Source organism: Heterodontus francisci, chromosome 44 (genome assembly GCF_036365525.1).
Source record: "Heterodontus francisci isolate sHetFra1 chromosome 44, sHetFra1.hap1, whole genome shotgun sequence".
Lineage (NCBI taxonomy): Eukaryota > Metazoa > Chordata > Chondrichthyes > Heterodontiformes > Heterodontidae > Heterodontus > Heterodontus francisci.
Window position 1 is genome coordinate 20,960,532 of NC_090414.1, and position 26,652 is coordinate 20,987,183.

The 26,652-nt window shown below is 54.0% G+C and overlaps 1 protein-coding gene across 1 annotated transcript in view; it reads left to right on the forward strand.

The window, feature by feature from the left end:
• LOC137355947 (serine/threonine-protein kinase MRCK alpha-like) overlaps positions 1-26,652 on the forward strand; it is a 71,191-nt gene that overhangs the window by 39,016 nt on the left and 5,523 nt on the right. The window contains exons 11-33 of the mRNA XM_068021644.1: positions 404-514; positions 2,161-2,279; positions 2,749-2,991; positions 3,546-3,656; positions 3,888-4,135; positions 4,835-4,919; positions 5,973-6,097; positions 6,350-6,455; positions 13,816-13,964; positions 14,188-14,276; positions 14,770-14,813; positions 15,597-15,713; positions 16,595-16,672; positions 16,921-17,026; positions 18,674-18,804; positions 19,075-19,214; positions 19,638-19,719; positions 21,152-21,368; positions 21,757-21,819; positions 22,189-22,782; positions 23,290-23,387; positions 23,558-23,642; positions 26,094-26,214. Of these exons, the coding sequence (XP_067877745.1) occupies positions 404-514; positions 2,161-2,279; positions 2,749-2,991; positions 3,546-3,656; positions 3,888-4,135; positions 4,835-4,919; positions 5,973-6,097; positions 6,350-6,455; positions 13,816-13,964; positions 14,188-14,276; positions 14,770-14,813; positions 15,597-15,713; positions 16,595-16,672; positions 16,921-17,026; positions 18,674-18,804; positions 19,075-19,214; positions 19,638-19,719; positions 21,152-21,368; positions 21,757-21,819; positions 22,189-22,782; positions 23,290-23,387; positions 23,558-23,642; positions 26,094-26,214 (3,262 nt within the window). The remainder of the gene's footprint in view (positions 1-403; positions 515-2,160; positions 2,280-2,748; positions 2,992-3,545; positions 3,657-3,887; positions 4,136-4,834; positions 4,920-5,972; positions 6,098-6,349; positions 6,456-13,815; positions 13,965-14,187; positions 14,277-14,769; positions 14,814-15,596; positions 15,714-16,594; positions 16,673-16,920; positions 17,027-18,673; positions 18,805-19,074; positions 19,215-19,637; positions 19,720-21,151; positions 21,369-21,756; positions 21,820-22,188; positions 22,783-23,289; positions 23,388-23,557; positions 23,643-26,093; positions 26,215-26,652) is intronic.

The window sequence follows — 26,652 nt, forward strand, 5'->3', positions numbered from 1 at the left end:
ACTGGAATCTAATCGAGGGGTTCGGGTGGTTTATATATAGAATAACAGATACCCGGCAGTGAGTTACAGACTGGAATCTAATCGAGGGGTTCGGGTGGGTTTATATATAGAATAACAGATACCCGGCAGTGAGTTACAGGCTGGAATCTAATCGAGGAGTTCGGGGGGTTTATATAAAGAATAACAGATACCCGGGAGTGAGTTACAGACTGGAATCTGATCGAGGAGTACAGATGGATTATATGAATCATTCCCTGTTAATAATTTTCGGCTGATTTCGCTGTGATCCATTGTTCCAATATTTCATGTGGAGACCAGTAATTATTACTGCGAATGCCTGCGTGTGAGGGCTGTGAGATCTATTCTGATCACCGCGTGACAGTTAACTTTCTTTGTGTGACAGAATCACTCCAGACGGTGTCTGCTGGTCAAAGCAGCCCAGGAGCAGCAGGTAAAGAATCTGAGATCAAAGGTTTGAAAGAGGAAATGCAGATTCTGCACAGGAAACTGGCAGGTGAGAATCCAAGGTTACAGCAAGTGTAAAACCAGCTGGTTTCACTGAACTTTATCTGTCCTGGAACAGTGTCGAAGGAGCCTTACTCTGTATCTAACCCTGTTTCTTTTTTTAAGGTGGCCTTTATTCCCCAGGCCCCCTTTATATAGATTTTATAAAATAATTTCAAGAAAATTGAATAAATAAAACAGAACTCAAATTAAAATGCCGTTCTCAGCATCAATGATGCACTCCAGTCCCTGCGATGCCCACTGGAAATGTCGCAGCGGACACCCCACTAGAAATAGGGGTGAGGTGACTCATGTAGACCCCACCCTGCCACTCCAGGAGCCAGGTGGCTTCGTCTCCTGGAACGGTGTGGGTTTCCTGCAGAAAGCTCACCGCGTATCTCCCTTCCCTGAGGACTGAGAGATTGTGAAATCTGCGGTGAGCCCCTCTGCTGCCGTTGATGTTGAGGCTGGCTATGGTTATCTTCATGTCAAAGGTACTTAAAACCCGTCACCAACACCTCACTGTGAGGAGGGAGTGGAAGTGCACCTGGCCTTCCACTCCCCCAGCAACCCATTGAGGAACACATTAAACCGGCGCCTCTCAACCAGTTTCACGCCCGCGCCCTTCCCTGCCTTCTTGAGGGCGGCACGGACGGACTGGATGATCAGCGCCAGATTCGACCAACGGCCGAGGGCCAGCTGAGCTTTATTGCGGCAGCCCTTGCAAACCGCGAGGGAAGTCCTGGAGCTCCGCGATGGGGATGAGAGGAGATTCGGTCTCCACTCGGACGGGTCTTCCCCTCCCCAACGGAGGCCGTGAGAACCAGTTCTTACGAACATGCCCCACCCTCTTACAGGCATGGCACTGCGCCCCGTCCGAGGTCCAGAAGACGCGGTAGGCCACTGCCTCTCTTTTCGATGTTATCAGTGCCAAACGGTGACAGGGCAACAGTTGCAGCTGCAGCAGCCGCAGCAGCATGTTAGACGTGAAGGCCCCGCCACTGGCGAAGAGGAGCTTGTCACAGAGTCTAAGAGTCACGCTATCCCTAAAAAACAAAGCAAATAACAGTTTTGTTTTTAAAACTTTAACCGATATGATGGGGGCAGGCAGTGCTGTGAGTAGCGGAGGATAGAGATGGAAAAGGAAATGTAGAGGAGAGGGACAGGTGGCTGAGTGGTGGAAGGGAGAAAAAGGCTGCGAGGATGTTTCTGATAAATTAGCGGTTGGAACACCTTACTGCAGAGAGTACAAAGTCCAGTCTTCTGGTCAGGGGAGGGTTCTTCGCCCGGGTCGGCTGGAACCCCCGGTTCTTTCCACTCTCTGCTGTTGTTGCAAAGACTTTCTTCAGCCAGGCGGATCCAGCCATCCAGAGCCACGCAGTTGGGGTGGGGAGGGAGACCCCTTTGTGCAAGATGGAGAGGGATGGGGAGACTGGGTAGGAGGTTGAGCTTGTAAAAAGGGGGGGGCCAATTGAGTCCACGCCCACTGGGAAGCTCCGCCCTCCTTGGATCCGTGCCCTCTGGGGTCCACTCCACCTTGGATGTCTTGTCCTCATTGATCTCTGGGCCACTGCCAGCCCTCCATGGTGTCACTCTCCACCCCCCCCACTCACCTCGTGGAGCCAAGCTCTGGACTCACAGACCGTTATTTTTCAGATAACCAGCTGAATAATGAGGAGCAAGTGAAGAGGAAGAGTGAGGCTGAGAACGGTCAGCTGAGGGCCCTGGAGAAGCAGCTGAAGACCCTCAAACAGGAAAAGGAGGACATCTATAAGGTAACACCCACCGTCCAGCACCTAACTCTTCCCTTTCCTGGGCGCTGGGTGGGCAAGTTCGAGCTCAGCGTAAAATCCCGCCTCCCTTCCCCTCCTTCAGCTTTTCACCCACAGCTGCTTTCTCCAAGTTGTGTGAAATGTCACACTGAGAATCTGACGTTGGGGAGAAGATTTCTCCTAATTTACATTCAGGACAAAATCATCAGGCCTGCTCTTTAACAGATCAATGCCCGACCCAATTACCCTATTGCCTCAATTTTTCCCTCCCTATTGCTTGATTTCCCCCCCTCCAAATCTTTCCCTCTCCACAAACACTCTTAATTGACCCTTTGGTACCATTTATCTCTAACTGACCCTTGGCACCATTTGTCTCTAATTGACCCTTTGGCACCATTTATCTCTAACTGACCCTTTGGCACCATTTGTCTCTAATTGACCCTTGACTCCCTCTCTTACACTCTTGTTGCAGGATCTGGCCGAGGCCCAGGAGCAGCTGACCGCCCAGAGCCGGGAGCTGCGCGAGGCGCAGGTCAAGTGCCAGCGGGCGGTCCAGGAAGCCCAGGAAGGGGACGAGCGTTACTCCCGGCTCCGCTCGCAGAAGCAGAAGCTGTCCCGAGAGCTGCGCGACCGGGAGGAGGAGATGGAGGTGGTGATGGAGAAAGTGGAGAGCCTGCGACAGGAGCTGAGCAGGGCCGACAAGGGCAAGAAGGAGGTGAGGGGGGGGGGAAACGGGTGACGTTCGGGGTTGATCTAGGAGCAGCGTTGGGTGTGAAGTGGGGGTGGTGTAGCATTCGGGAGTTGGTCTATAACCCCCTGGTGAACTCACTTTCCAGCACAGCCCTGAAGATTGGAGGATCTGAGGAATGTGATCTTGAGCCTCGGCTGAGCGGCTGTGGAAGGCAGCACAATGTCTGACGTCTACCCTGTTTGCCCTCCAATTGGGAACCTGCACCTGTACTGAGGGGTGAGACGTTAAACCCGAGGCCCCTGTCTGCCCTCTCAGGAGCGGGGGGGAGGTCTCCCTGGTGTCCTGCTGTTTGAGGGATCTTGCTGTGCACAAATTGCTTGCCGGGTTTCATGCATTACAACAGTGGCTACACTTTCAAAAAAAAAAAAGGACTTTGTTGGCTGGAAGGTGCTTCTGGAGAGATTGTGAAGTGGAGGGAGAACACTGTTGCTGACTCAGGGCACTGCGGGTTTGTACCTCGGGCAGGAGGGCCACTTAATTAGTGTCTGATCTCGGCCATGTCTGATTTCTCATTGCAGTTGGAAGCGAAGATGGAGGAGGAGGTGGTGGAGGCGGCGAGACAACACAAACTGTGGGAGCGGAGCGAGCAGAGGAGGAAACAGCTCGAGGAGGAGCTGGAGAGACTGAAGGTAACAGCATCCCTTGCAGACCCCACCCCACCTTCCCCATGTGGGGCTGATCCCAGTTTCCACTGCAAAGCTCGACTGTGAGAGTAAACACTGAACAGGCAGCTAGGCTTGTTTGAAACAAATACTTCACGAGGGTGCATCCCTCACCCTTCGCCACCTCTTCCCCACCCCCCCCCCAGCACCTCACGGTGCCCATAGCTGTGCCCCAGGGTGACTGACTCTCTTGTGCAGCTGCCGCAGGTCGGAGGGGCCCCGGGTGCCAGGGACCCTGACCCCAGGCAGGAGCTGGCGACGGTGAAGACTGATCTGGAGAGGAAGGTGCTGGCGTGCGAGGAGGAGCTGGCGAAGCAGGAGAGCGCGCACGGGGCCAACCTGAAGAGTCTGCGCGAGAGCCTGCAGGACTCCGAGAGCCAGCGGCACCGGCTGGAGAGGGAGCTGTCGGCACTCAGGGACCGGCTGGAGAAAGCACGGAGTGAAAGGTGAGGCCGATGCTGCCTGCTGGTTGTGGAGGGAACTCGGCCTGCTGGTTGCTGGGGGAGGTGGGGCTTGGCCTGCTTGCTGTGGAGGGAACTCGGCCTGCTGGTTGTGGAGGGAACTCGGCCTGCTGGTTGTGGAGGGAACTCGGCCTGCTGGTTGCTGGGGGAGGGGGGGCTCGGCCTGTTGGTTGTGGATGGAACTCGGCCTGCTGGTTGCTGGGGGAGGGGGGGCTCGGCCTGTTGGTTGTGGATGGAACTCGGCCTGCTGGTTGCTGGGGGAGGGGGGGCTCGGCCTGTTGGTTGTGGATGGAACTCGGCCTGCTGGTTGCTGGGGGAGGGGGGGCTCGGCCTGTTGGTTGTGGAGGGCTCGGCCTGCTGGTTGTGGATGGAACTCGGCCTGCTGGTTGCTGGGGGAGGGGGGGCTCGGCCTGTTGGTTATGGATGGAACTCGGCCTGCTGGTTGCTGGGGGAGGGGGGGCTCGGCCTGTTGGTTATGGATGGAACTCGGCCTGCTGGTTGCTGGGGGAGGGGGGGCTCGGCCTGTTGGTTGTGGATGGAACCTGGCCTGCTGGTTGCTGGGGGAGGGGGGGTGCTCGGCCTGCTGGTTGTGGAGGGCTCGGCGGCAGGTTTGAATGTGGTGAGCCCAGAGCTCCTGGTGGGGACATAGCCCTTGCTGACCTACGTCCTGTCTGACATCCGCAGGCAGCTGGAGCAGGAGGAAGCCCTGATGGAGCTGAGGGAGGCCCACGAGCAGGAGAAGATGCTGCTGAGAGTTGAGCTGGAGCCGGTGAATGTCCAAACCTTGCCTCTCGCGCGGCCCTTAGTGCGCGTGAACAGCGGGTGCAGCTTGTATATGTGTGGAGGGGTTCGTTTTTGGGGAGTTGGTTTAGGGATGGAAACCGAGCAAGCACGAGAGTGATGCATTTTGGCAGAAGGAATAGGGAGAGGCAATATAGAGTTAATGGCACAGTTCTAAAGAGTGTGCAGGAACAGAGGGACCTGGGGGTGCATGTGCTTCGATTGTTGAAGGTGGCAGGACATATTGAGAGAGTGGTTAGTAAAGCATAGGGATCTTGGGCTTCATAAATAGAGGCATCGAGTACAAAAGCAGGGAGGTTATGCTGAAACTTTATAAAGCTCTGGTTAGGCCCCAGCTGGAGTATTGTGTCCTGTTCTGGTCACCACACTACAGGAAGAATGTGAGGGTCCTTGAGAGGGTGCGGAGGAGATTTACCAGAATGGTTCCAGGGATGGAGGATTTTAGTTACAAGGTTAGTTTGGAGAAGCTGGGGTTATTCTCCCTGCAGCAAAGGAGATTGAGGGGAGATTTGACAGAGGTGTCCAAGATAATGACAGGTGGAGATAAATTAGACAAGGAAAAGCTGTTCCCATTAACTGATGGTACAAGGACAAGGGAACACAGATTGATGATTCTGGGCAAGAGATACAGGGGGGAATATAAAGAAGACCTTTTTTTTTAACGCAATGAGTAGTAATGACCAGGAGCTCGCTGCTCAGGAGGATGGTGGAAACAGAGACAGTCAATGATTTGAAAAGGAAATTGGATGGGCACTTGAAGGACATAAAACTTGCAGGGTTACGGGGATTGAGCAGGTGTTAGTGGGACTGATTGGATTGCTCCGCGGAGAGCCATCATGGACACGATGGGCCGAATGTCCTCCACCTGTGCCGTAATGGGACTCGAGTCCGCATTCTGACTCAGGGGAGAGTGAGGGCCGTGGCTGACACCCTGAACAGGGCCCTTTGTCCTGAGGGAGGATGAGGAGTTAGGAGGAAGACTCGCACCGGATCTGACTTGTGACCTTTGGCTTCTCCGTAGCTCCGGGAACAGCTGGACAAGCTGCAGGCCGCCAACAAACATCTGGAGGAGGAACTGCGAGCTCTGGAGAGCAGGAAGGAGTCGGTGACACAGTGGGACACTCAGATCACTGAAATTGTCCAATGGTAAGGGGTTGGGAGCGGCATTCCCGCGGGACTGGGTGTGGGGAGGCTAGAGGGGGAGAAAGGCCAGTAAGTTACTCTGCCAACCCGGAACCTGGGCCCTTTCCTGCTCTGAGTGTGGGGCTCAGTACCACACTGGGTAAGATCAGCTCACCCAGCGCTGGCTGGGGATGACCCAAGTCTTGGCTCCACGTTTCTCCCCTGGGAGGTGTGAACAGAGAGCTAATGGAATGTCCTGGATGCTTGTGTTGACAGGGTGAGCGAAGAGAAGGAGGCCCGAGGATATCTTCAGTCACTGGCCACCAAGATGACAGAGGAGTTGGATTCGCTGAAAAGCTTGAGTGGGAATGTCAAGTCTGCGGTGAGGGTTGTGATTTTTTTTTTGGCTTTCGGAGACTTCCTTCCCTGCTCTGGAAATGGGGCGGGAGCGTCTTTCGAGTCCCCCAGCGGGTGGGGGAATTAGGGACATGGGGAGAAGGTGGGATTGAGAGAGAAGGCGGGTAGGAGGGAATGAGGGATATGGGAGAAGGTGGGTAGGAGGGATTGAGGGATATGGGGAGAAGGCAGGTAGGAGGGATTGAGGGATATGGGAGAAGGCAGGTAGGAGGGATTGAGGGATATGGGAGAAGGTGGGTAGGAGGGATTGAGGGATATGGGAGAAGGCAGGTAGGAGGGATTGAGGGATATGGGGAGAAGGCAGGTAGGAGGGATTGAGGGATATGGGGAGAAGGCAGGTAGGAGGGAATGAGGGATATGGGGAGAAGGCAGGTAGGAGGGATTGAGGGATATGGGAGAAGGTGGGTAGGAGGGATTGAGGGATATGGGGAGAAGGCAGGTAGGAGGGATTGAGGGATATGGGGAGAAGGCAGGTAGGAGGGATTGAGGGATATGGGGAGAAGGCAGGTAGGAGGGAATGAGGGATATGGGGAGAAGGCAGGTAGGAGGGATTGAGGGATATGGGGAGAAGGCAGGTAGGAGGGATTGAGGGATATGGGGAGAAGGTGGGTAGGAGGGATTGAGGGATATGGGAGAAGGCAGGTAGGAGGGATTGAGGGATATGGGGAGAAGGCAGGTAGGAGGGATTGAGGGATATGGGGAGAAGGCAGGTAGGAGGGATTGAGGGATATGGGGAGAAGGCAGGTAGGAGGGATTGAGGGATATGGGGAGAAGGCAGGTAGGAGGGATTGAGGGATATGGGGAGAAGGCAGGTAGGAGGGATTGAGGGATATGGGGAGAAGGTGGGTAGGAGGGATTGAGGGATTATGGGAGAAGGCAGGTAGGAGGGATTGAGGGATATGGGAGAAGGTGGGTAGGAGGGATTGAGGGATATGGGGAGAAGGTGGGTAGGAGGGATTGAGGGATTATGGGAGAAGGCAGGTAGGAGGGATTGAGGGATATGGGGAGAAGGCAGGTAGGAGGGATTGAGGGATATGGGGAGAAGGTGGGTAGGAGGGATTGAGGGATTATGGGAGAAGGCAGGTAGGAGGGATTGAGGGATATGGGAGAAGGTGGGTAGGAGGGATTGAGGGATATGGGAGAAGGTGGGTAGGAGGGATTGAGGGATTATGGGAGAAGGCAGGTAGGAGGGATTGAGGGATATGGGGAGAAGGCAGGTAGGAGGGATTGAGGGATATGGGGAGAAGGTGGGTAGGAGGGATTGAGGGATATGGGGAGAAGGTGGGTAGGAGGGATTGAGGGATTATGGGAGAAGGTGGGTAGGAGGGATTGAGGGATATGGGAGAAGGTGGGTAGGAGGGATTGAGGGATATGGGAGAAGGCAGGTAGGAGGGAATGAGGGATATGGGAGAAGGCAGGTAGGAGGGAATGAGGGATATGGGAGAAGGCAGGTAGGAGGGATTGAGGGATATGGGAGAAGGTGGGTAGGAGGGATTGAGGGATATGGGAGAAGGCAGGTAGGAGGGAATGAGGGATATGGGAGAAGGCAGGTAGGAGGGAATGAGGGATATGGGAGAAGGCAGGTAGGAGGGATTGAGGGATATGGGAGAAGGCAGGTAGGAGGGATTGAGGGATATGGGAGAAGGGGGTAGGAGGGATTGAGGGATATGGGAGAAGGCAGGTAGGAGGGATTGAGGGATATGGGAGAAGGCAGGTAGGAGGGATTGAGGGATATGGGGAGAAGGTGGGTAGGAGGGATTGAGGGATATGGGAGAAGGCAGGTAGGAGGGATTGAGGGATATGGGAGAAGGCAGGTAGGAGGGATTGAGGGATATGGGGAGAAGGTGGGTAGGAGGGAATGAGGGATATGGGAGAAGGCAGGTAGGAGGGATTGAGGGATATGGGAGAAGGCAGGTAGGAGGGATTGAGGGATATGGGGAGAAGGTGGGTAGGAGGGATTGAGGGATTATGGGAGAAGGCAGGTAGGAGGGATTGAGGGATATGGGGAGAAGGTGGGTAGGAGGGATTGAGGGATATGGGGAGAAGGTGGGTAGGAGGGATTGAGGGATTATGGGAGAAGGCAGGTAGGAGGGATTGAGGGATATGGGGAGAAGGCAGGTAGGAGGGATTGAGGGATATGGGGAGAAGGTGGGTAGGAGGGATTGAGGGATTATGGGAGAAGGCAGGTAGGAGGGATTGAGGGATATGGGAGAAGGTGGGTAGGAGGGATTGAGGGATATGGGAGAAGGCAGGTAGGAGGGAATGAGGGATATGGGAGAAGGCAGGTAGGAGGGATTGAGGGATATGGGAGAAGGCAGGTAGGAGGGATTGAGGGATATGGGAGAAGGGGGTAGGAGGGATTGAGGGATATGGGAGAAGGGGGTAGGAGGGAATGAGGGATATGGGAGAAGGCAGGTAGGAGGGATTGAGGGATATGGGAGAAGGCAGGTAGGAGGGATTGAGGGATATGGGAGAAGGCAGGTAGGAGGGAATGAGGGATATGGGAGAAGGCAGGTAGGAGGGAATGAGGGATATGGGAGAAGGCAGGTAGGAGGGATTGAGGTATATGGGAGAAGGCAGGTAGGAGGGATTGAGGGATATGGGAGAAGGGGGTAGGAGGGATTGAGGGATATGGGAGAAGGGGGTAGGAGGGAATGAGGGATATGGGAGAAGGCAGGTAGGAGGGATTGAGGGATATGGGAGAAGGCAGGTAGGAGGGATTGAGGGATATGGGAGAAGGCAGGTAGGAGGGAATGAGGGATATGGGAGAAGGCAGGTAGGAGGGATTGAGGGATATGGGAGAAGGCAGGTAGGAGGGATTGAGGGATATGGGAGAAGGGGGTAGGAGGGAATGAGGGATATGGGGAGAAGGCAGGTAGGAGGGAATGAGGGATATGGGAGAAGGGGGTAGGAGGGATTGAGGGATATGGGGAGAAGGTGGGTAGGAGGGAATGAGGGATATGGGAGAAGGCAGGTAGGAGGGAATGAGGGATATGGGAGAAGGCAGGTAGGAGGGATTGAGGGATATGGGAGAAGGCAGGTAGGAGGGAATGAGGGATATGGGAGAAGGCAGGTAGGAGGGATTGAGGGATATGGGAGAAGGCAGGTAGGAGGGAATGAGGGATATGGGAGAAGGCAGGTAGGAGGGATTGAGGGATATGGGGAGAAGGTGGGTAGGAGGGATTGAGGGATATGGGAGAAGGGGGTAGGAGGGATTGAGGGATATGGGGAGAAGGTGGGTAGGAGGGATTGAGGGATATGGGGAGAAGGCAGGTAGGAGGGATTGAGGGATATGGGGAGAAGGTGGGTAGGAGGGATTGAGGGATATGGGAGAAGGCAGGTAGGAGGGATTGAGGGATATGGGGAGAAGGTGGGTAGGAGGGATTGAGGGATATGGGAGAAGGGGGTAGGAGGGATTGAGGGATATGGGGAGAAGGTGGGTAGGAGGGATTGAGGGATATGGGAGAAGGGGGTAGGAGGGATTGAGGGATATGGGAGAAGGGGGTAGGAGGGATTGAGGGATATGGGGAGAAGGTGGGTAGGAGGGATTGAGGGATATGGGGAGAAGGCAGGTAGGAGGGAATGAGGGATATGGGGAGAAGGTGGGTAGGAGGGATTGAGGGATATGGGAGAAGGCAGGTAGGAGGGATTGAGGGATATGGGGAGAAGGTGGGTAGGAGGGATTGAGGGATATGGGAGAAGGGGGTAGGAGGGATTGAGGGATATGGGGAGAAGGTGGGTAGGAGGGATTGAGGGATATGGGGAGAAGGTGGGTAGGAGGGATTGAGGGATATGGGAGAAGGGGGTAGGAGGGATTGAGGGATATGGGGAGAAGGTGGGTAGGAGGGATTGAGGGATATGGGGAGAAGGCAGGTAGGAGGGAATGAGGGATATGGGGAGAAGGTGGGTAGGAGGGATTGAGGGATATGGGAGAAGGCAGGTAGGAGGGATTGAGGGATATGGGAGAAGGTGGGTAGGAGGGATTGAGGGATATGGGGAGAAGGCAGGTAGGAGGGAATGAGGGATATGGGGAGAAGGCAGGTAGGAGGGATTGAGGGATATGGGAGAAGGTGGGTAGGAGGGATTGAGGGATATGGGGAGAAGGCAGGTAGGAGGGAATGAGGGATATGGGGAGAAGGCAGGTAGGAGGGATTGAGGGATATGGGGAGAAGGTGGGTAGGAGGGATTGAGGGATATGGGAGAAGGCAGGTAGGAGGGATTGAGGGATATGGGAGAAGGCAGGTAGGAGGGATTGAGGGATATGGGGAGAAGGTGGGTAGGAGGGATTGAGGGATATGGGAGAAGGTGGGTAGGAGGGATTGAGGGATATGGGAGAAGGCAGGTAGGAGGGATTGAGGGATATGGGAGAAGGCAGGTAGGAGGGATTGAGGGATATGGGGAGAAGGTGGGTAGGAGGGATTGAGGAATATGGGGAGAAGGTGGGTAGGAGGGATTGAGGGATATGGGAGAAGGCAGGTAGGAGGGATTGAGGGATATGGGAGAAGGTGGGTAGGAGGGATTGAGGGATATGGGAGAAGGCAGGTAGGAGGGATTGAGGGATATGGGGAGAAGGTGGGTAGGAGGGATTGAGGGATTATGGGAGAAGGCAGGTAGGAGGGATTGAGGGATATGGGAGAAGGTGGGTAGGAGGGATTGAGGGATATGGGAGAAGGCAGGTAGGAGGGATTGAGGGATATGGGGAGAAGGTGGGTAGGAGGGATTGAGGGATTATGGGAGAAGGCAGGTAGGAGGGATTGAGGGATATGGGAGAGAAGGTGGGTAGGAGGGATTGAGGGATATGGGAGAAGGCAGGTAGGAGGGATTGAGGGATATGGGAGAAGGTGGGTAGGAGGGATTGAGGGATATGGGAGAAGGCAGGTAGGAGGGATTGAGGGATATGGGGAGAAGGTGAGTAGGAGGGATTGAGGGATTATGGGAGAAGGCAGGTAGGAGGGATTGAGGGATATGGGAGAGAAGGTGGGTAGGAGGGATTGAGGAATATGGTAGAAGGTGGGTAGGAGGGATTGAGGGATATGGGAGAAGGCAGGTAGGAGGGATTGAGGGATATGGGAGAAGGTGGGTAGGAGGGATTGAGGGATATGGGAGAAGGCAGGTAGGAGGGATTGAGGGATATGGGAGAAGGTGGGTAGGAGGGATTGAGGGATATGGGAGAAGGTGGGTAGGAGGGATTGAGGGATATGGGAGAAGGTGGGTAGGAGGGATTGAGGGATATGGGAGAAGGCAGGTAGGAGGGATTGAGGAATATGGGAGAAGGTGGGTAGGAGGGATTGAGGAATATGGGAGAAGGTGGGTAGGAGGGATTGAGGGATATGGGAGAAGGCAGGTAGGAGGGATTGAGGGATATGGGAGAAGGTGGGTAGGAGGGATTGAGGAATATGGGAGAAGGTGGGTAGGAGGGATTGAGGAATATGGGAGAAGGTGGGTAGGAGGGATTGAGGGATATGGGAGAAGGCAGGTAGGAGGGATTGAGGGATATGGGAGAAGGTGGGTAGGAGGGATTGAGGGATATGGGAGAAGGCAGGTAGGAGAGATTGAGGGATATGGGAGAAGGTGGGTAGGAGGGATTGAGGGATATGGGAGAAGGTGGGTAGGAGGGATTGAGGGATATGGGAGAAGGTGGGTAGGAGGGATTGAGGGATATGGGAGAAGGTGGGTAGGTGGGATTGAGGGATATGGGAGAAGGGGGTAGGAGGGAATGAGGGATTATGGGAGAAGGGGGTAGGAGGGAATGAGGGATATGGGGAGAAGACGGGTAGGTGGGGTTGAGGGATATGGAGAGAAGGTGGGTAGGTGGGGTTGAGGGATATGGAGAGAAGACGGGTAGGTGGGGTTGAGGGATATGGAGAGAGGACGGGTAGGTGGGGTTGAGGGATATGGAGAGAAGGTGGGTAGGTGGGGTTGAGGGATATGGGGAGAAGGTGGGTAGGTGGGGTTGAGGGATATGGAGAGAAGACGGGTAGGTGGGGTTGAGGGATATGGGGAAAAGGTGGGTAGGTGGGGTTGAGGGATATGGGGAAAAGGTGGGTAGTTGGGGTTGAGGGATATGGGGAGAAGACGGGTAGGTGGGGTTGAGGGATATGGGGAAAAGGTGGGTAGGTGGGGTTGAGGGATATGGGGAAAAGGTGGGTAGGTGGGGTTGAGGGATATGGGGAAAAGGTGGGTAGGTGGGGTTGAGGGATATGGGGAAAAGGTGGGTAGGTGGGGTTGAGGGATATGGGGAGAAGACGGGTAGGTGGGGTTGAGGGATATGGGGAGAAGGTGGGTAGGTGGGGTTGAGGGATATGGAGAGAAGACGGGTAGGTGGGGTTGAGGGATATGGGGAAAAGGTGGGTAGGTGGGGTTGAGGGATATGGAGAGAAGGCGGGTAGGTGGGGTTGAGGGATATGGGGAAAAGTTGGGTAGGTGGGGTTGAGGGATATGGGGAGAAGACGGGTAGGTGGGGTTGAGGGATATGGGGAACAGGTGGGTAGGTGGGGTTGAGGGATATGGGGAAAAGGTGGGTAGGTGGGGTTGAGGGATATGGAGAGAAGGTGGGTAGGTGGGGTTGAGGGATATTTGGAAAAGGTGGGTAGGTGGGGTTGAGGGATATGGAGAGAAGGTGGGTAGGTGGGGTTGAGGGATATGGGGAAAAGGTGGGTAGGTGGGGTTGAGGGATATGGGGAGAAGGTGGGTAGGTGGGGTTGAGGGATATGGGGAGAAGACGGGTAGGTGGGGTTGAGGGATATGGGGAGAAGGTGGGTAGGTGGGGTTGAGGGATATGGGGAGAGGGTGGGTAGGTGGGGTTGAGGGATATGGGGAAAAGGTGGGTAGGTGGGGTTGAGGGATATGGAGAGAAGGTGGGTAGGTGGGGTTGAGGGATATTTGGAAAAGGTGGGTAGGTGGGGTTGAGGGATATGGAGAGAAGGTGGGTAGGTGGGGTTGAGGGATATGGGGAAAAGGTGGGTAGGTGGGGTTGAGGGATATGGGGAGAAGGTGGGTAGGTGGGGTTGAGGGATATGGGGAGAAGGTGGGTAGGTGGGGTTGAGGGATATGGGGAGAAGGTGGGTAGGTGGGGTTGAGGGATATGGAGAGAAGGTGGGTAGGTGGGGTTGAGGGATATGGGGAGAGGGTGGGTAGGTGGGGTTGAGGGATATGGGGAGAAGGTGGGTAGGTGGGGTTGAGGGATATAGTGGGTAGCTGGGCATCATCCAGTGCTACTGCTGAGCAGGTTAAAGATGTGTAAAGTTAAAAGAAAGGAAGGTTGTTGTCGATGGAGTGGAGAGGGGATTCTGAAACTCTGGGTCGGTCTCTCTCTGTTGACACAGGACACACACTGGAAGGCTCGCCGACTTCAGAAACTGGAAGCCTCGGCCAAACTGGAGCTGCAGTCGGCGCTGGAGGCTGAGATCCGAGCCAAACAATCACTGCAGGAGCAGCTCAACGAAGCCAAGGCTACAAACCTGGCCACAGAATGGTAAGAATGGTGAGGGGGGGGAGGGGCTAGGCCAGAGTGGGAGCTCGCTCCGCACATCAGCATCTCACTGCTATCTCACTCTGTACACTGGCAGTGCCACTGGGAGCGCCCGCTCTGCACTGTATCTAACCTCATGTTGTACCTGTCCTGGGAGTGTTTGATGGGGACTGTGTAATACTGTAACACTGACCTGTGCCGTGTGTCTCTGTCTCTCCCTCTGCAGCAAGCTACAGGAGCTGGAGAAGCAGAATGAGGCTCTGAAGTTGGAAGTTGAGAAGTTGAAGGAGGAGGCACAGTCAAAAGTCCCAAAAGGTAAGAAGTGTGCTCTGCCTCACCGCGTGTCAGGGAGGGGGCGCGTCCTGCCTGGGAACTGCTGGATGACGGCCTGCATCAGACCTGTGCCAGCTAAGAATCGGCCACTCATCCAGTCTCAGCTCCTGTTCGTGGCAGAAAAAATGATCAGCAACAAGGGGTCGACGAGAAGGCGGGGGGTTTGTGCAGATTTGGAGGGGCCAGTGGAATGTACTCCCACAGTTAGTGATTGAGACTGAGAGTCTGTCAGCTTTCAATAGGTTAGATTGGTAGCTGAAGGAACGGGGATGAAGGGATACAGGTCAGGGTGGGCATACTGAGTGTGTGGCGGATAAAAACCAACAAGGACTGGGTTGGACGAATGGCCTCTCTCCCTGCAGTGGTACATTGGCTGGATTTTCCCAGCTCAGGCTGTGAATTGTTGACTGGATGATGAGTTGCAGTGGAAATGTTGTGGGTGTTTAACCAGGATCAAATTTTGGCTCTTCCACAGGTTTACAGCAAGATTCTTTCTTCTCGTTTTTCTCTCCGCTGTCGGTAAGTAACAAAATTCCACGTCAGTGACGCAAATGTCTCTTCCCGGCCCCAGTCCCCCGCTCGCCGACACCGTTCGCTGTTCCCCTCTTCCCGCCTTTGTCCCCCACCCCCCACCCCCCGCTTTCAAAACCTCGCTCGGTGCCCTCCTGCTTAAAGTAGGAACTAGAATGAGGCCATTCAGCCCTCCGAGACCGTTCTGCCCTTCCATTCGATCATGGCCGACTTGTGTCTTAACTCAGTCTACCTGCCTCGGTTCCGTAACTCAGTAATCTATCCGTCTCAGTCTTGACATTTCCAATTGACCCCCGGCCTCGGCAGCTTTCTGGGGGGGAGAGACTTCCCGATTCCCACTCCCCTTTCTGTCAAGAAGTGCTTCCTGACATCACCCCTGAACGGCCCTGGCTCGAATTTTAAGGTTCTGCCTCCTTGTTCTGGACTCCCCCCCGACCACAGGAAATAGCTTCCCCCTATCAACCCTATCTCTGTAACCTCCTCCGGCCCCCACAACCCTCCGAGATCTCTGGGCTCCTCCATTTCCGCCCTCTTGTCCACCCCCCGATTCCCATCGCTCCACCATTGGCGGCCGTGCCTTCAGCTGCCTGGGGGCCCTAAGCTCTGGAATTCCCTCCCTAAACCTCTCCGCCTCTCTCTCTCCTCCTTTAAGACGCTCCTTAACACCAAGCTTTTGGTCACGTCTTGTTTGACAATGCTCCTGTGAAGTGTCTTGGAAGATGTTACTATGGTAAAGATGCTCTATAAATGCAAGTTGGTGTTATTTGACAGTTCGAGTCGCTGGAATTTCCCATGACATCACGGGTCTCTCCGGACAGCAGGAAATCTCCGGGAAGTGCAGTGTCTCAGCCCCTGACTCAAGCCACCCAATGCAGCGAGGTGACAGATGTGAGTACAGTGGCGACCAGCAAGCTCCCCTCCTTTCACCTTTCTGCACCTGTCTGCTGACTTATGTGACTGTACTCATGGGAGGAGGGTCTCCGTCTAGACTGCCTTTCTCAGACTGCCCTCCGCGTTCCACTCTGCGCTGACTTCAGGGCCGAGGTTCGGTTCTGGCATCCTCCTGAACAAAGCTGGGTGCAGCTCAGGGGCCCACCACTGACCTCAGTGCCCTGGGTTAGAGTGGAGGTTCATTCGCCAGTGGGAAATTAGTGTGGATCTCTGTGTGCGTCAGTTTTTCAATTCATCCTCGGGGTGTGGGCATCGCTGGCCAGGTCCAGCATTTATTGCCCATCCCTAATTGCCCTTGAGAAGGTGGTGGTGAGCTGCCTTCTTGAACTGCTGCAGTCCATGTGGGGTAGGTACACCCACAGTGCTGTTCGGAAGGGAGTTCCAGGATTTTGACAGTGAAGGAACAGTGATATAGTTCTAAGTTAGGATGGTGTGTGGCTTGGAGGGGAACTTGCAGGTGGTGGTGTTCCCATGCATCTGCTGCCCTTGTCCTTCTAGGTGGTAGAGGTTGCGGGTTTGGAAGGTGCTGTCTGAGGAGCCTTGGTGAGTTCCAGAAGTGGTTTGCGATGGGCGATATGATGTATGTTCTGACAATGCAGTTTGGGGACCTCAGTCAGGACCACTTAGCTCCTTCTCGACGGCAACTAGGCAACGGCAACCAATGCTGGCCTTGCCAGGGGCCGCCCACATTCTGAGAACGGGTAAAACGCGGGGATTCGAAGGCAGTTTTGAGATCTCTTCGTTTAACCAGAGGCGGATGTGGCGCAGACTCGGTCCGCCGTTCCAGTTTGCTGATTGTCTTCTTCCTTCTGCCGCAGTCAAATGCGAAGCCTCGGTCTCCAAGAAAGCTGAAGAAACCCGACTTTCCTCCTCCAGTCAGCCCGCCAGTGCCCAAGGTAGGAGTTTACCGCGCGCAGCACGCATCCACGTAGCAGAGCTACAGCCTCAAAAGTCATTCCGAGGGGAAGCTGGGTAAACACATGAGGGAGAAAGGACTAGAAGGAGATGTTGATGGGGTGAGATGGAGAGGAGGGTGGGAGGAGAAGCACCAGCACGGAGCAGATGGGCTGAATGGCCTGTTTCCGTGCTGTAGGTTCCACTGTAAGTAATTTGCCATCCGTAATTCTAACATTATATATTTCAGCCGACTCCTCATCAGTTCAAGTTGAAAACTTTCAACGTCCCCACCAAATGCATGCGTTGCACGTCACTCATGGTTGGCGTGGCTCGGCAAGGTTTCATCTGTGAAGGTAAGATCAGCGTTCACCGTCCTGTGACCCTCCCACACCCCCCCCCGCCCCCCCCAACCCCCAGGTTAGGGAGAGTGCAGTGGGATCTGTGTTCCGCATCTAACTCATGGTTTGCCTCCTTTCACCTGCTTGACGTTGAGCTTCTCCGCTGACCCCGCGCACCCTCCCCACACCACCTCAGCTCATCGGCTACCGAAATCCTCATCCAGGTCTCCATCGCCTCTGGACCGAAGTATTCCAACGCTCATCCCAAAATCTGCTGCTCCGCCAACACCCCCCCCCCCCGCCCCCCCCTCCCAACCTCGAGTATCCGAACTCGCACTCTGCCCCATTCTCATAACCCCCCCCCCCGCCCCTGTGCTCGCTGACCTACATTGGTTTCCATTCTGGCCACACCTCCATTTTAAAATGCTCTTCCTTGTTTTCAAATCCCTCCATGGCCTCCTCGTCCCCCTCCCTATCTCTGTAACCTCCTCCAGCCCCTACAACCCTCCCTATCTCTGTAACCTCCTCCAGCCCCTACAACCCTCCCTATCTCTGTAACCTCCCCCAGCCCCTACAATCCTCCCTATCTCTGTAACCTCCTCCAGCCCCTACAACCCTCCCTATCTCTGTAACCTCCTCCAGCCCCTACAACCCTCCCTATCTCTGTAACCTGCTCCAGCCCCTACAACCCTCCCTATCTCTGTAACCTCCTCCAGCCCCTACAACCCTCCCTATCTCTCTAACCTCCTCCAGCCCCTACAACCCTCCCTATCTCTCTAACCTCCTCCAGCCCCTACAACCCTCCCTATCTCTCTAACCTCCTCCAGCCCCTACAACCCTCCCTATCTCTCTAACCTCCTCCAGCCCCTACAACCCTCCCTATCTCTCTAACCTCCTCCAACCCCTACAACCCTCCCTATCTCTGTAACCTCCTCCAGCCCCGACAACCCTCCCTATCTCTGTAACCTCCTCCAGCCCCGACAACCCTCCCTATCTCTCTAACCTCCTCCAGCCCCTACAACCCTCCCTATCTCTGTAACCTCCTCCAGCCCCGACAACCATCCCTATCTCTCTAACCTCCTCCAGCCCCTACAACCCTCCCTATCTCTGTAACCTTCTCCAGCCCTGACAACCCTCCCTATCTCTCTAACCTCCTCCAGCCCCTACAACCCTCCCTATCTCTGTAACCTCCTCCAGCCCCTACAACCCTCCCTATCTCTGTCACCTCCTCCGGCCCCTACAACCCTATCTCTGTAACCCCCTCCCGCCCCTACAACCCTCCCTATCTCTGTAACCTCCTCCCGCCCCCACAACCCTCCGAGATCTCTGCGCTCCCTCCAATTCCGGCCTCTTGTCCATCCCCCGATTCCCATCGCTCCACCATTGGCGGCCGTGCCTTCAGCTGCCTGGGGGCCCTAAGCTCTGGAATCCCCTCCCGAAACCTCTCCGCCTCTCTCTCTCCTCCTTTAAGATGCTCCTTAAAACCCGACCTCTTCACACGTCCCGTCTTTTGTGACTCGGTGCCAAATCTTATTTGCTAACCCTCCTGCGAGGGGCCTTGGGACGTTTTACTACATTCAGAGTTGCTGTGTGTTGCAGCTAGCTGTTACTGGCCGACTGGGACTCGGCTCTCTCACCGCTCTCTCCATCTCTGTCCCACAGTCTGTAATTTCGTTTGTCACTCCGCCTGCTCTGCCGAGGCGCTGATCTGCCCCACGCCCCGCGAGCAAATTCGGTCGCTGGGAATCGACCCGATCAAAGGAACCGGGACTGCGTTCGAGGGCTTTGTGTCGGTAAGAGAGAGCAGCAGTGGAGGCAAAACCGCGTGGGGCCAGGCATGCAGCTCCTTGTCTGTGTGTGTGTGTGTGTGTGTCTTTCTGTCCGTGTGAGTGGCCCTAATATATGACAAGTGGCTCATTGATGATATACTGGGGCAGTTCCCACGGTTGAAACACAGCTCCCACTGAGAGTCGGTGCCTGCGACAGTGTGGGTTTGTAAAGCAGACAATCTCTGACCACTCCAGCACTTTCGCTAATCCCTGCCCCTTGTCCCTGTCCCTCAGGTGCCAAAGCCAACAGGGGTGAAGAAGGGATGGCACCGGGCATACGCTGTCCTCTGTGACTTCAAGATCTTCATCTATGAGACAGTGGAGTCGAGGGGCTCGCAGTCCAGTGCCGTCGTCACCCATGTCTTCGACCTGCGGTAAGTACATTCCCAGATAAAAGTTTCCAACCTCACCCATCCCCCGGCGAAAGGATCGAATCCCGGGAGCAGTTGTGTGTTGCGGGGAGGTGCCGGTGTAAAAGGTGGAGCTTTTACAACACAAAGAAATTGAGTCTCACAACGTTCCCATGGGGAGGAGGCTGACTGGGTCAAGAGGTGGGATTGAGGAAGTTGCGGATGAGGGATGCGAGGAGTAGGTGAGATTGAGGGACATGGAGAGGGTTGGAAGGTGGGGCTGAGAGATGCGGGGGAGGAGGTGGGGCTGAGAGATGCGGAGAGGAGGTGGGGTTAATATGAGAATGACCTCTTGGGCTGAGTGGGTCCCTGTTTCTGAGGGTTTCTCTGTTACCCTGGACCTCGGGGTGTATCCCCCGGGTGAAGAGTTTCTGCTTCACGTTTCAGGGACGAAGAATTCTCCGTGAGCTCAGTGTTCTTCTCCGATGTGATTCACGCTAACAAGAAGGACATTCCCTGCATATTCAGGGTGAGTGAGACCTTCGCACAGTGTACTCCATAACCCTTGACTGATTCTCCCCCTGCCCCTCTCCCTAATCCAGGTGGCTCACTCCTGATCCGCAGCAGGAATTCTGGCTGTTTCTCTTTGCTTTCTTGGGCTCGGGGAACTCTGTGGACTTTAGCCGCTCCTGCTCTGAGCTGAAGTTTGCCATCCCAATGAATCTGCTCTCTTGAACCCTCTAATCCTGAATTCCTCCTCTCTGTATCCTTGCTGTGTTGAAATCGAAACTCATGGTGCCCTCCCCTACAAAGAACAAAGAACAAAGAAAATTACAGCACAGGAACAGGCCCTTCAGCCCTCCAAGCCTGCGCCGATCCAGATCCTCTATCTAAACCTGTCGCCTATTTTCTAAGGGTCTGTATCTCTTTGCTTCCTGCCCATTCATGTATCTGTCTAGATACATCTTAAAAGACGCTATCGTGCCCGCGTCTACCACCTCCGCTGGTAATGCGTTCCAGGCACCCACCACCCTCTGCGTAAAGAACTTTCCACGCATATCCCCCCTAAACTTTTCCCCTTTCACTTTGAACTCATGACCCCTCGTAATTGAATCCCCCACTCTGGGAAAAAGCTTCTTGCTATCCACCCTGTCTATACCTCTCATGATTTTGTACACCTCAATCAGGTCCCCCCTCAACCTCCGTCTTTCTAATGAAAATAATCCTAATCTACTCAACCTCTCTTCATAGCTAGCGCCCTCCATACCAGGCAACATCCTGGTGAACCTCCTCTGCACCCTCTCCAAAGCATCTACATCCTTTTGGTAATGTGGCGACCAGAACTGCACGCAGTATTCCAAATGTGGCCGAACCAAAGTCCTATACAACTGTAACATGACCTGCCAACTCTTGTACTCAATATCCCGTTCGATGAAGGAAAGCATGCCGTATGCCTTCTTGACCACTCTATTGACCTGCGTTGCCACCTTCAGGGAACAATGGACCTGAACACCCAAATCTCTCTGTACATCAATTTTCCCCAGGACTTTTCCATTATCCGATTCTTCCCCAGGAGCCCAAACTCCTCCCTCTCTCCGGATTGTAGGAACAGGAGGAGGCCATTCAGCCCCTCTAGCCTGTTCCGCCAATCATTTACGCCAGGGTTGATCTGTATCTTAACTTCATTGACCCGCCTTTGGTTTCATATCCTTTCATACCTTTTACCAATAAAAATCTATCAATCTTGGTTTGACGTTTTCAATTGACTCCCAGACTCAACAGTTTTTTTGGGGGTAGAGAGTTCCCGATTTCCACCCCCCCTTTGTGTGAAGAAGTGCTTCCTGACATCACCCCTTTTCCACTCGCGGTTAGCATGATGGCCGACAGCGAGACTAGGTTCCGTGCTTCTCCCCCCTCCCCCCACCAACTCCGGTCTCTCCTGTCTCTGTTTGCTCCGACAGATCACAGTGTCCCAGCTGACGGCCCCGAGCTCCAAGGCCTCGCTCCTGGTGCTGTCCGAGAATGAGAGTGAGAAAAAGAAGTGGGTGACGGTGATCAACGAGCTGGTCACAATTTGCAAGCAGAGTGGCTTTAAGGATCGGTCGGCGCTGTGTGTCAAGGAGGCATACGACCATGCTCTACCACTAATCCGCAGCACACAGTCCGCTGCCATCCTAGGTAATGTTACCAACAGTAGCATGTTAGATACAGAGTAAAGCTCCCTCGACACTGTCCACATCAAACACTCCCAGGACAGGTACAGCACGGGGGTTAGATACAGAGTAAAGCTCCCTCTACACTGTCCCCATCAAACACTCCCAGGACAGGTACAGCACGGGGGTTAGATACAGAGTAAAGCTCCCTCTACACTGTCCACATCAAACACTCCCAGGACAGGTACAGCACGGGGGTTAGATACAGAGTAAAGCTCCCTCTACACTGTCCCCCATCAAACACTCCCAGGACAGGTACAGTACGGGGTTAGATACACAGTAATGTTCCCTCTACACACATTTTCTCTCATGCACTGTAGCACTTACTTGACTCAATATTCTCTCCATTTTAGACAAGGAACGAATCGCCTTGGGTACAGATGTCGGACTCTACCTCGTCCACGTGACAAAAAATGGTAAATATTTACTTCCGCCGCTCGCTCAGTGAGCTCTTCTCCCGGGGGCTGGTGTCAGTGAGGTCGGGGCCCTGAGGAGAAAGCGAAAGGGGCACTGAGGGATATGGACATGGGGAGACAGTGGGATTAAGGGGCACAGTGAGGGGATGGGATTGAGGGAGACGGCGAGGGATGGTCAGCGGCGTGGGATTGAGGGAGATATTGAGGGTGTGGGTAGGTGCGAACTGGGATTGAGGGACGCAGACGGTGGGCTGATGCGCTCCAGGAGAATATTGCCGAAATGTACGGTTTCTTAATGGGAGTGAAACTAATGGGTAGCAATTGGGCCTCGTGTCTTGAAGCCTCTCTAACCCAGGCCCTGTGTTGCAGAAATCACTCAGCTGGGTGACAGTAAGCGGGTTCACCAGCTGGAGCTGGTGCCCGGTGCCAACCTGCTGGCGGTGCTGTCCGGCAGGAGCCGGAACGTGCGGGTCTACACCTGGGACGACCTGCAGAACCCAGAGGCGGGCGGGCTGAAGTTGTCGGAGGCCCGGGGCAGTCAGGTGATGGCCGTGGGCAGCCTGTCCCAGGGGAAGACCAGCTGCCTGTGCACCGCCGCCAAGCGCCACGTGGCCTGCTACCAGCTGAGCGCCGGCAAGAACCAGTACAAGCGGACGCGGGATTTCCAAGCCCCAGGGGCCGTGCAGTGGATGGGGTTTGTCGAGGAGCGCCTGTGCATTGGCTACCCGTCTGGATTTAGCCTGTACCCCTTGACGAGCGAGGGGCCGCCGCTGAACCTGGTAAGCTCGGAGGACCCATCCCTGACCTTCCTCGCACACGGGCAGGCGGAGGCTTTGTGCGCGGCAGCTGTCTCCAGCAACCTGTACCTGCTCTGCTTCAACATGGTTGGCATCTACGTCAATGGCCAGGGTCGGAGGTCACGGCAACAGGAGCTGATGTGGCCGGCACTCCCGGTTGCTGCTGGTAAGTACATCTCTCTCTCTACCAGGATGAATAGAATACAGAAAACAGAGAGCAGGGGTTATAGGTAGTTACTCAGACTGCTGGAAGGTTGGAAGTGCTGTGCCACAGTGATCGGTGCAGGGAACCACTGCTGCTCACCAGTTACATAAAATGATTGGAACTCGGGAATCACGTTTCAAAACTTGCGGACAGTGCCAAATTGTGGAGTATAGTTAATACTGGGGAGGCTGGTGACATTCGCAAACTTTCAGACTGGGTGTGTCATTAGCAAATGAACTTCAATAGCAATAAGTGCAAGGTGATGCATTTTAGTGGGAAGATTAAGGTCATCAGATACTGTTTGGATAACGAGAGTCTAAACAGGGTGGAGGAACAGAGGGATCTGGGGATACAGATACACAAATCACTAAAAGTAGCGACACAGGTTAATAAGTCCTTAAAAAAAGCACTGGGGTTCATTTCTGGAGGGATATCAGTTTGTAACGCTGTGGTTTGTGCTCCCCGCAGGTTGTCGTGGGTCACACCTGACAGTGTACAGCGACAATGCAGTGAATGTGTTTGACGTGAAGACAGCCGAGTGGATTCAGACTATTCCACTGAAGAAAGTAAGCAGACAAGGACTGAGAAACGAGGGGGAGGAAGGCGGAAAGTAGTGCATTATTCACTGAGCTCAAATCCCAGAGCACCATGCTAGTGTCCCGTTGGGTGGTCTGTTGGTAATTCCCTGGATCTGTTAGTAAAGGGCTGAATTGGTTTATTGATTTGAAATTTGCAGGTCCGACCCCTGAGCCCGGATGGGTCACTGAATCTCTCAGCCAGCGAACCTTTCCGGTTAATCTACCTACGGAATAAAGAAGCAGGTCAGGATTAACTCTTTCAGATGAGGCTGTTTGTAAATGTCCGATTCTAAAACCTACTGGATGAATCCTCTCTGTCTCTTTCTTTTCTCACTCTTCATCTTTCTCTGTCTTTCTGTCATGCTCTCGCTCTGTCTTTCACTCTCTGTGTCTCTTTCTCTCATTCTCTTACCCCGACTCTGTCTCTCTCGCTCTCTAATTCTCTCACTGTCTTTCACTCTCTGTCTCTCTTTCTGACTCTTTTGCTGTCATTCTCTCATCCCCTCCCCTCTCTCCGTCTCTTTCTCTCATCTTTTTTCGTAATCATTCATGGGATGTGGACGTCACTGGCCAGGCCAGCATTTATTGCCCATCCCTAATTGCCCTTGAGAAGGTGGTGGTGAGCTGCCTTCTTGAACCGCTGCAGTCCGTGTGGGGTAGGTACACCCACAGTGCTGTTAGGGAGGGAGTTCCAGGATTATGACCCATAATCCTGATTAAGGTGGTGGATAGGGTGCCAATCAAGCGGACTGCTTTGTCCTGGATGGTATTGAGTGTTGTCGGAACTGCACTCATCCAGGCAGGCCACAGTATTTATATGGTTGGTCCAGTTAAGTTTCTAATCAATGGTAACCCCTATTCAGCAAAGGTAATGTTGTTGAATGTCAAGGGGAGATGGTTAGATTCTTTCTTGTTGGAGATGGTCATTGCCTGGCACTTGTGCGGCGTGAATGCTACTTGCCACTTATCAGCCCAAGCCTGAATATTGTCCAGGTCTTACTACATGCGAGCATAGACTGCTTCAGTATCTGAGGAGTTGTGAATGGTGCTGAACATTGTGCAATCATCAGCGAACATCCCCACTTCTGACCTTATGATGGAGGGAAGGTCATTGATGAAGCAGCTGAAGATAGTTGGGCCTAAGACACTACCCTGAGGAACTCCTGCAGTGATGTCCTGGAGCTCAGATGATTGACCTCCAACAACCACAGCCATCTTCCTTTGTGCTCGGTATGACTCCAGCCAGCGGAGAGCTTTCCCCCGATTCCCATTGACTTCAGTTTTGCTAGGGGCTCCTTGATGCCTCACTCGGTCAAATGCTGCCTTGATGTCAAGGGCAGTCACTCTCACCTCACCTGGAGTTCAGCTCTTTTGTCCACGTTTGGACCGAGGCTGTAATGAGATCTGGAGCGGGGTGGCCCTGACGGAACCCAAACTGAGCATCGGTGAGTGAGTGCTGCTTGATAGTACTTCCATCACTTTGCTGCTGATTGAGAGTAGACTGATGGGGTGTAATTGGCCAGATTGGATTTGTCTGCTTTTGGTAACAGGACGTAATGTGGGAAATCTTCCACATTGCAGGGTAGGTGCCAGTGCCGTAGCTGACCTGGAACAGCTTGGTTAGGAATATGGCTTGTTCTGGCGCACAAGTCTTCGGTACTAAAGTCGGGATGTTGTCAGGGTCCATAGCCTTTTCTGTATCCAGTGCCTTCAGCCGTTCCTTTCTATCATGCGGAGTGAATCAAATTGTCTGAAGACTGGCATCTGTGACGGGGGGGGGGGGGGGGCGGGGACCTCAGGAGGAGGCCGAGATGGATCACTCCTCACTTCAGACTGAAGGTAGCTGCTAATGCTTCAGCCTTATCTTTTGCACTGACATGCTGGGCTCCCCATCGTTGAGGATGGGGATGTTTTTGGAGCCTCCTCCTCCGGTTAGTTGTTTAATTGTCCACCACCATTCACGACGGGATGTGGCAGGACTGCAGAGCTTAGATCTGATCTGTTGGTTGTGGGATCACTCTGTTCTGTCAATCGCATGCTGCTTTTGCTGTCTGGCTTGCAAGCATGTGTTGTAGCTTCACCAGGTTGGCACCTAATATTTGACTCATTGAACCATGGTTGATCCCCTGGCTTGATGGTAATGGTAGGGTGAGCAGGACTTTGCAGGGTGTGCCTTTGTTATTTCTGGTGTTTGACTTTTTGTAGCGGTTTGATACAACTGAGTGGCTTGCTAGGCCATTTCAGAGGGCAGTTAAGAGTCAACCACATTGCTGTGGGTCTGGAGTCACATGTAGACCAGATCAGGTAAGGATGGAATTCCTCCACAAAAGGACATTAGTGAACCAGATGGATTTTTATGACAATCTGGTAGTTTCATGTTCATTATTAATGAGACTAGTATTTTATTCCAAATTTATCAATTGAATTTAAATTCTCCCAGCTGGTGGAGAATTATTTGAGATTATTAGTCCAGTAACATTACCACTCTGCTCCTGTCTCACTGTCTCTCTTTCGATTCTTTCACTGTCATCCTCTTACCTCTTCTCTCTGTCTTTCTCTCACCCTTTCGCTCTCCATGTCTCATCCTCTCTTTGTCCCCACGAGCAATGTTATGAAAGTGCGACAGCTGCTCTTTGTCCTAGTTCACTCTTGATAATTCCTCTTCTTCCACTCCCCCCAATCCCCACCGGCTAGAGACAGATGATTTCATCGTCCCGGAGATGACGGGGAACAGCAGGCGCCAAATGTATCGCACCAAAAGCAAAAGGCGGTTTGCCTTCCGAATATCTGAGGAGGAACGCATGCAGCAGTGGAGGTGAGGCGGGGGCTCGCTGGGGGAATGGAAGGGCAGCTGATGCTTTCTTGCTACGTCTGCGGCACAGCGCGATCCCACGCCACCAAACCCCCCCCCTCCCCCCTCAGAGGCGAGTCCAACGCTGGCAGATTCTGACTCGGTGGGTGGCACCTGCAGTCTACTGGTGTCAACTGTGGCTTGGTCAGAAACCCATGGGTTCAAGCCCGCTCCAGAGGCTTGAGCACAGATTGCAGGCCAGCACTCCCAGTACAGTACCGAGGGAGTGCTGTACTGCCAGAGATGCCATCTTTCGGGTGAGATGTTAAACTGAAGCACCGTCATCCCTCTCAGTGGGGCATAATCCCACTGGCACCAATCAAATCTCAGTTAGGTTCAGGGACATGAATGTCTCCCTAGAATGTCTGTTTGTGTCTCTCAACCTGACACTGAAACAGAGAC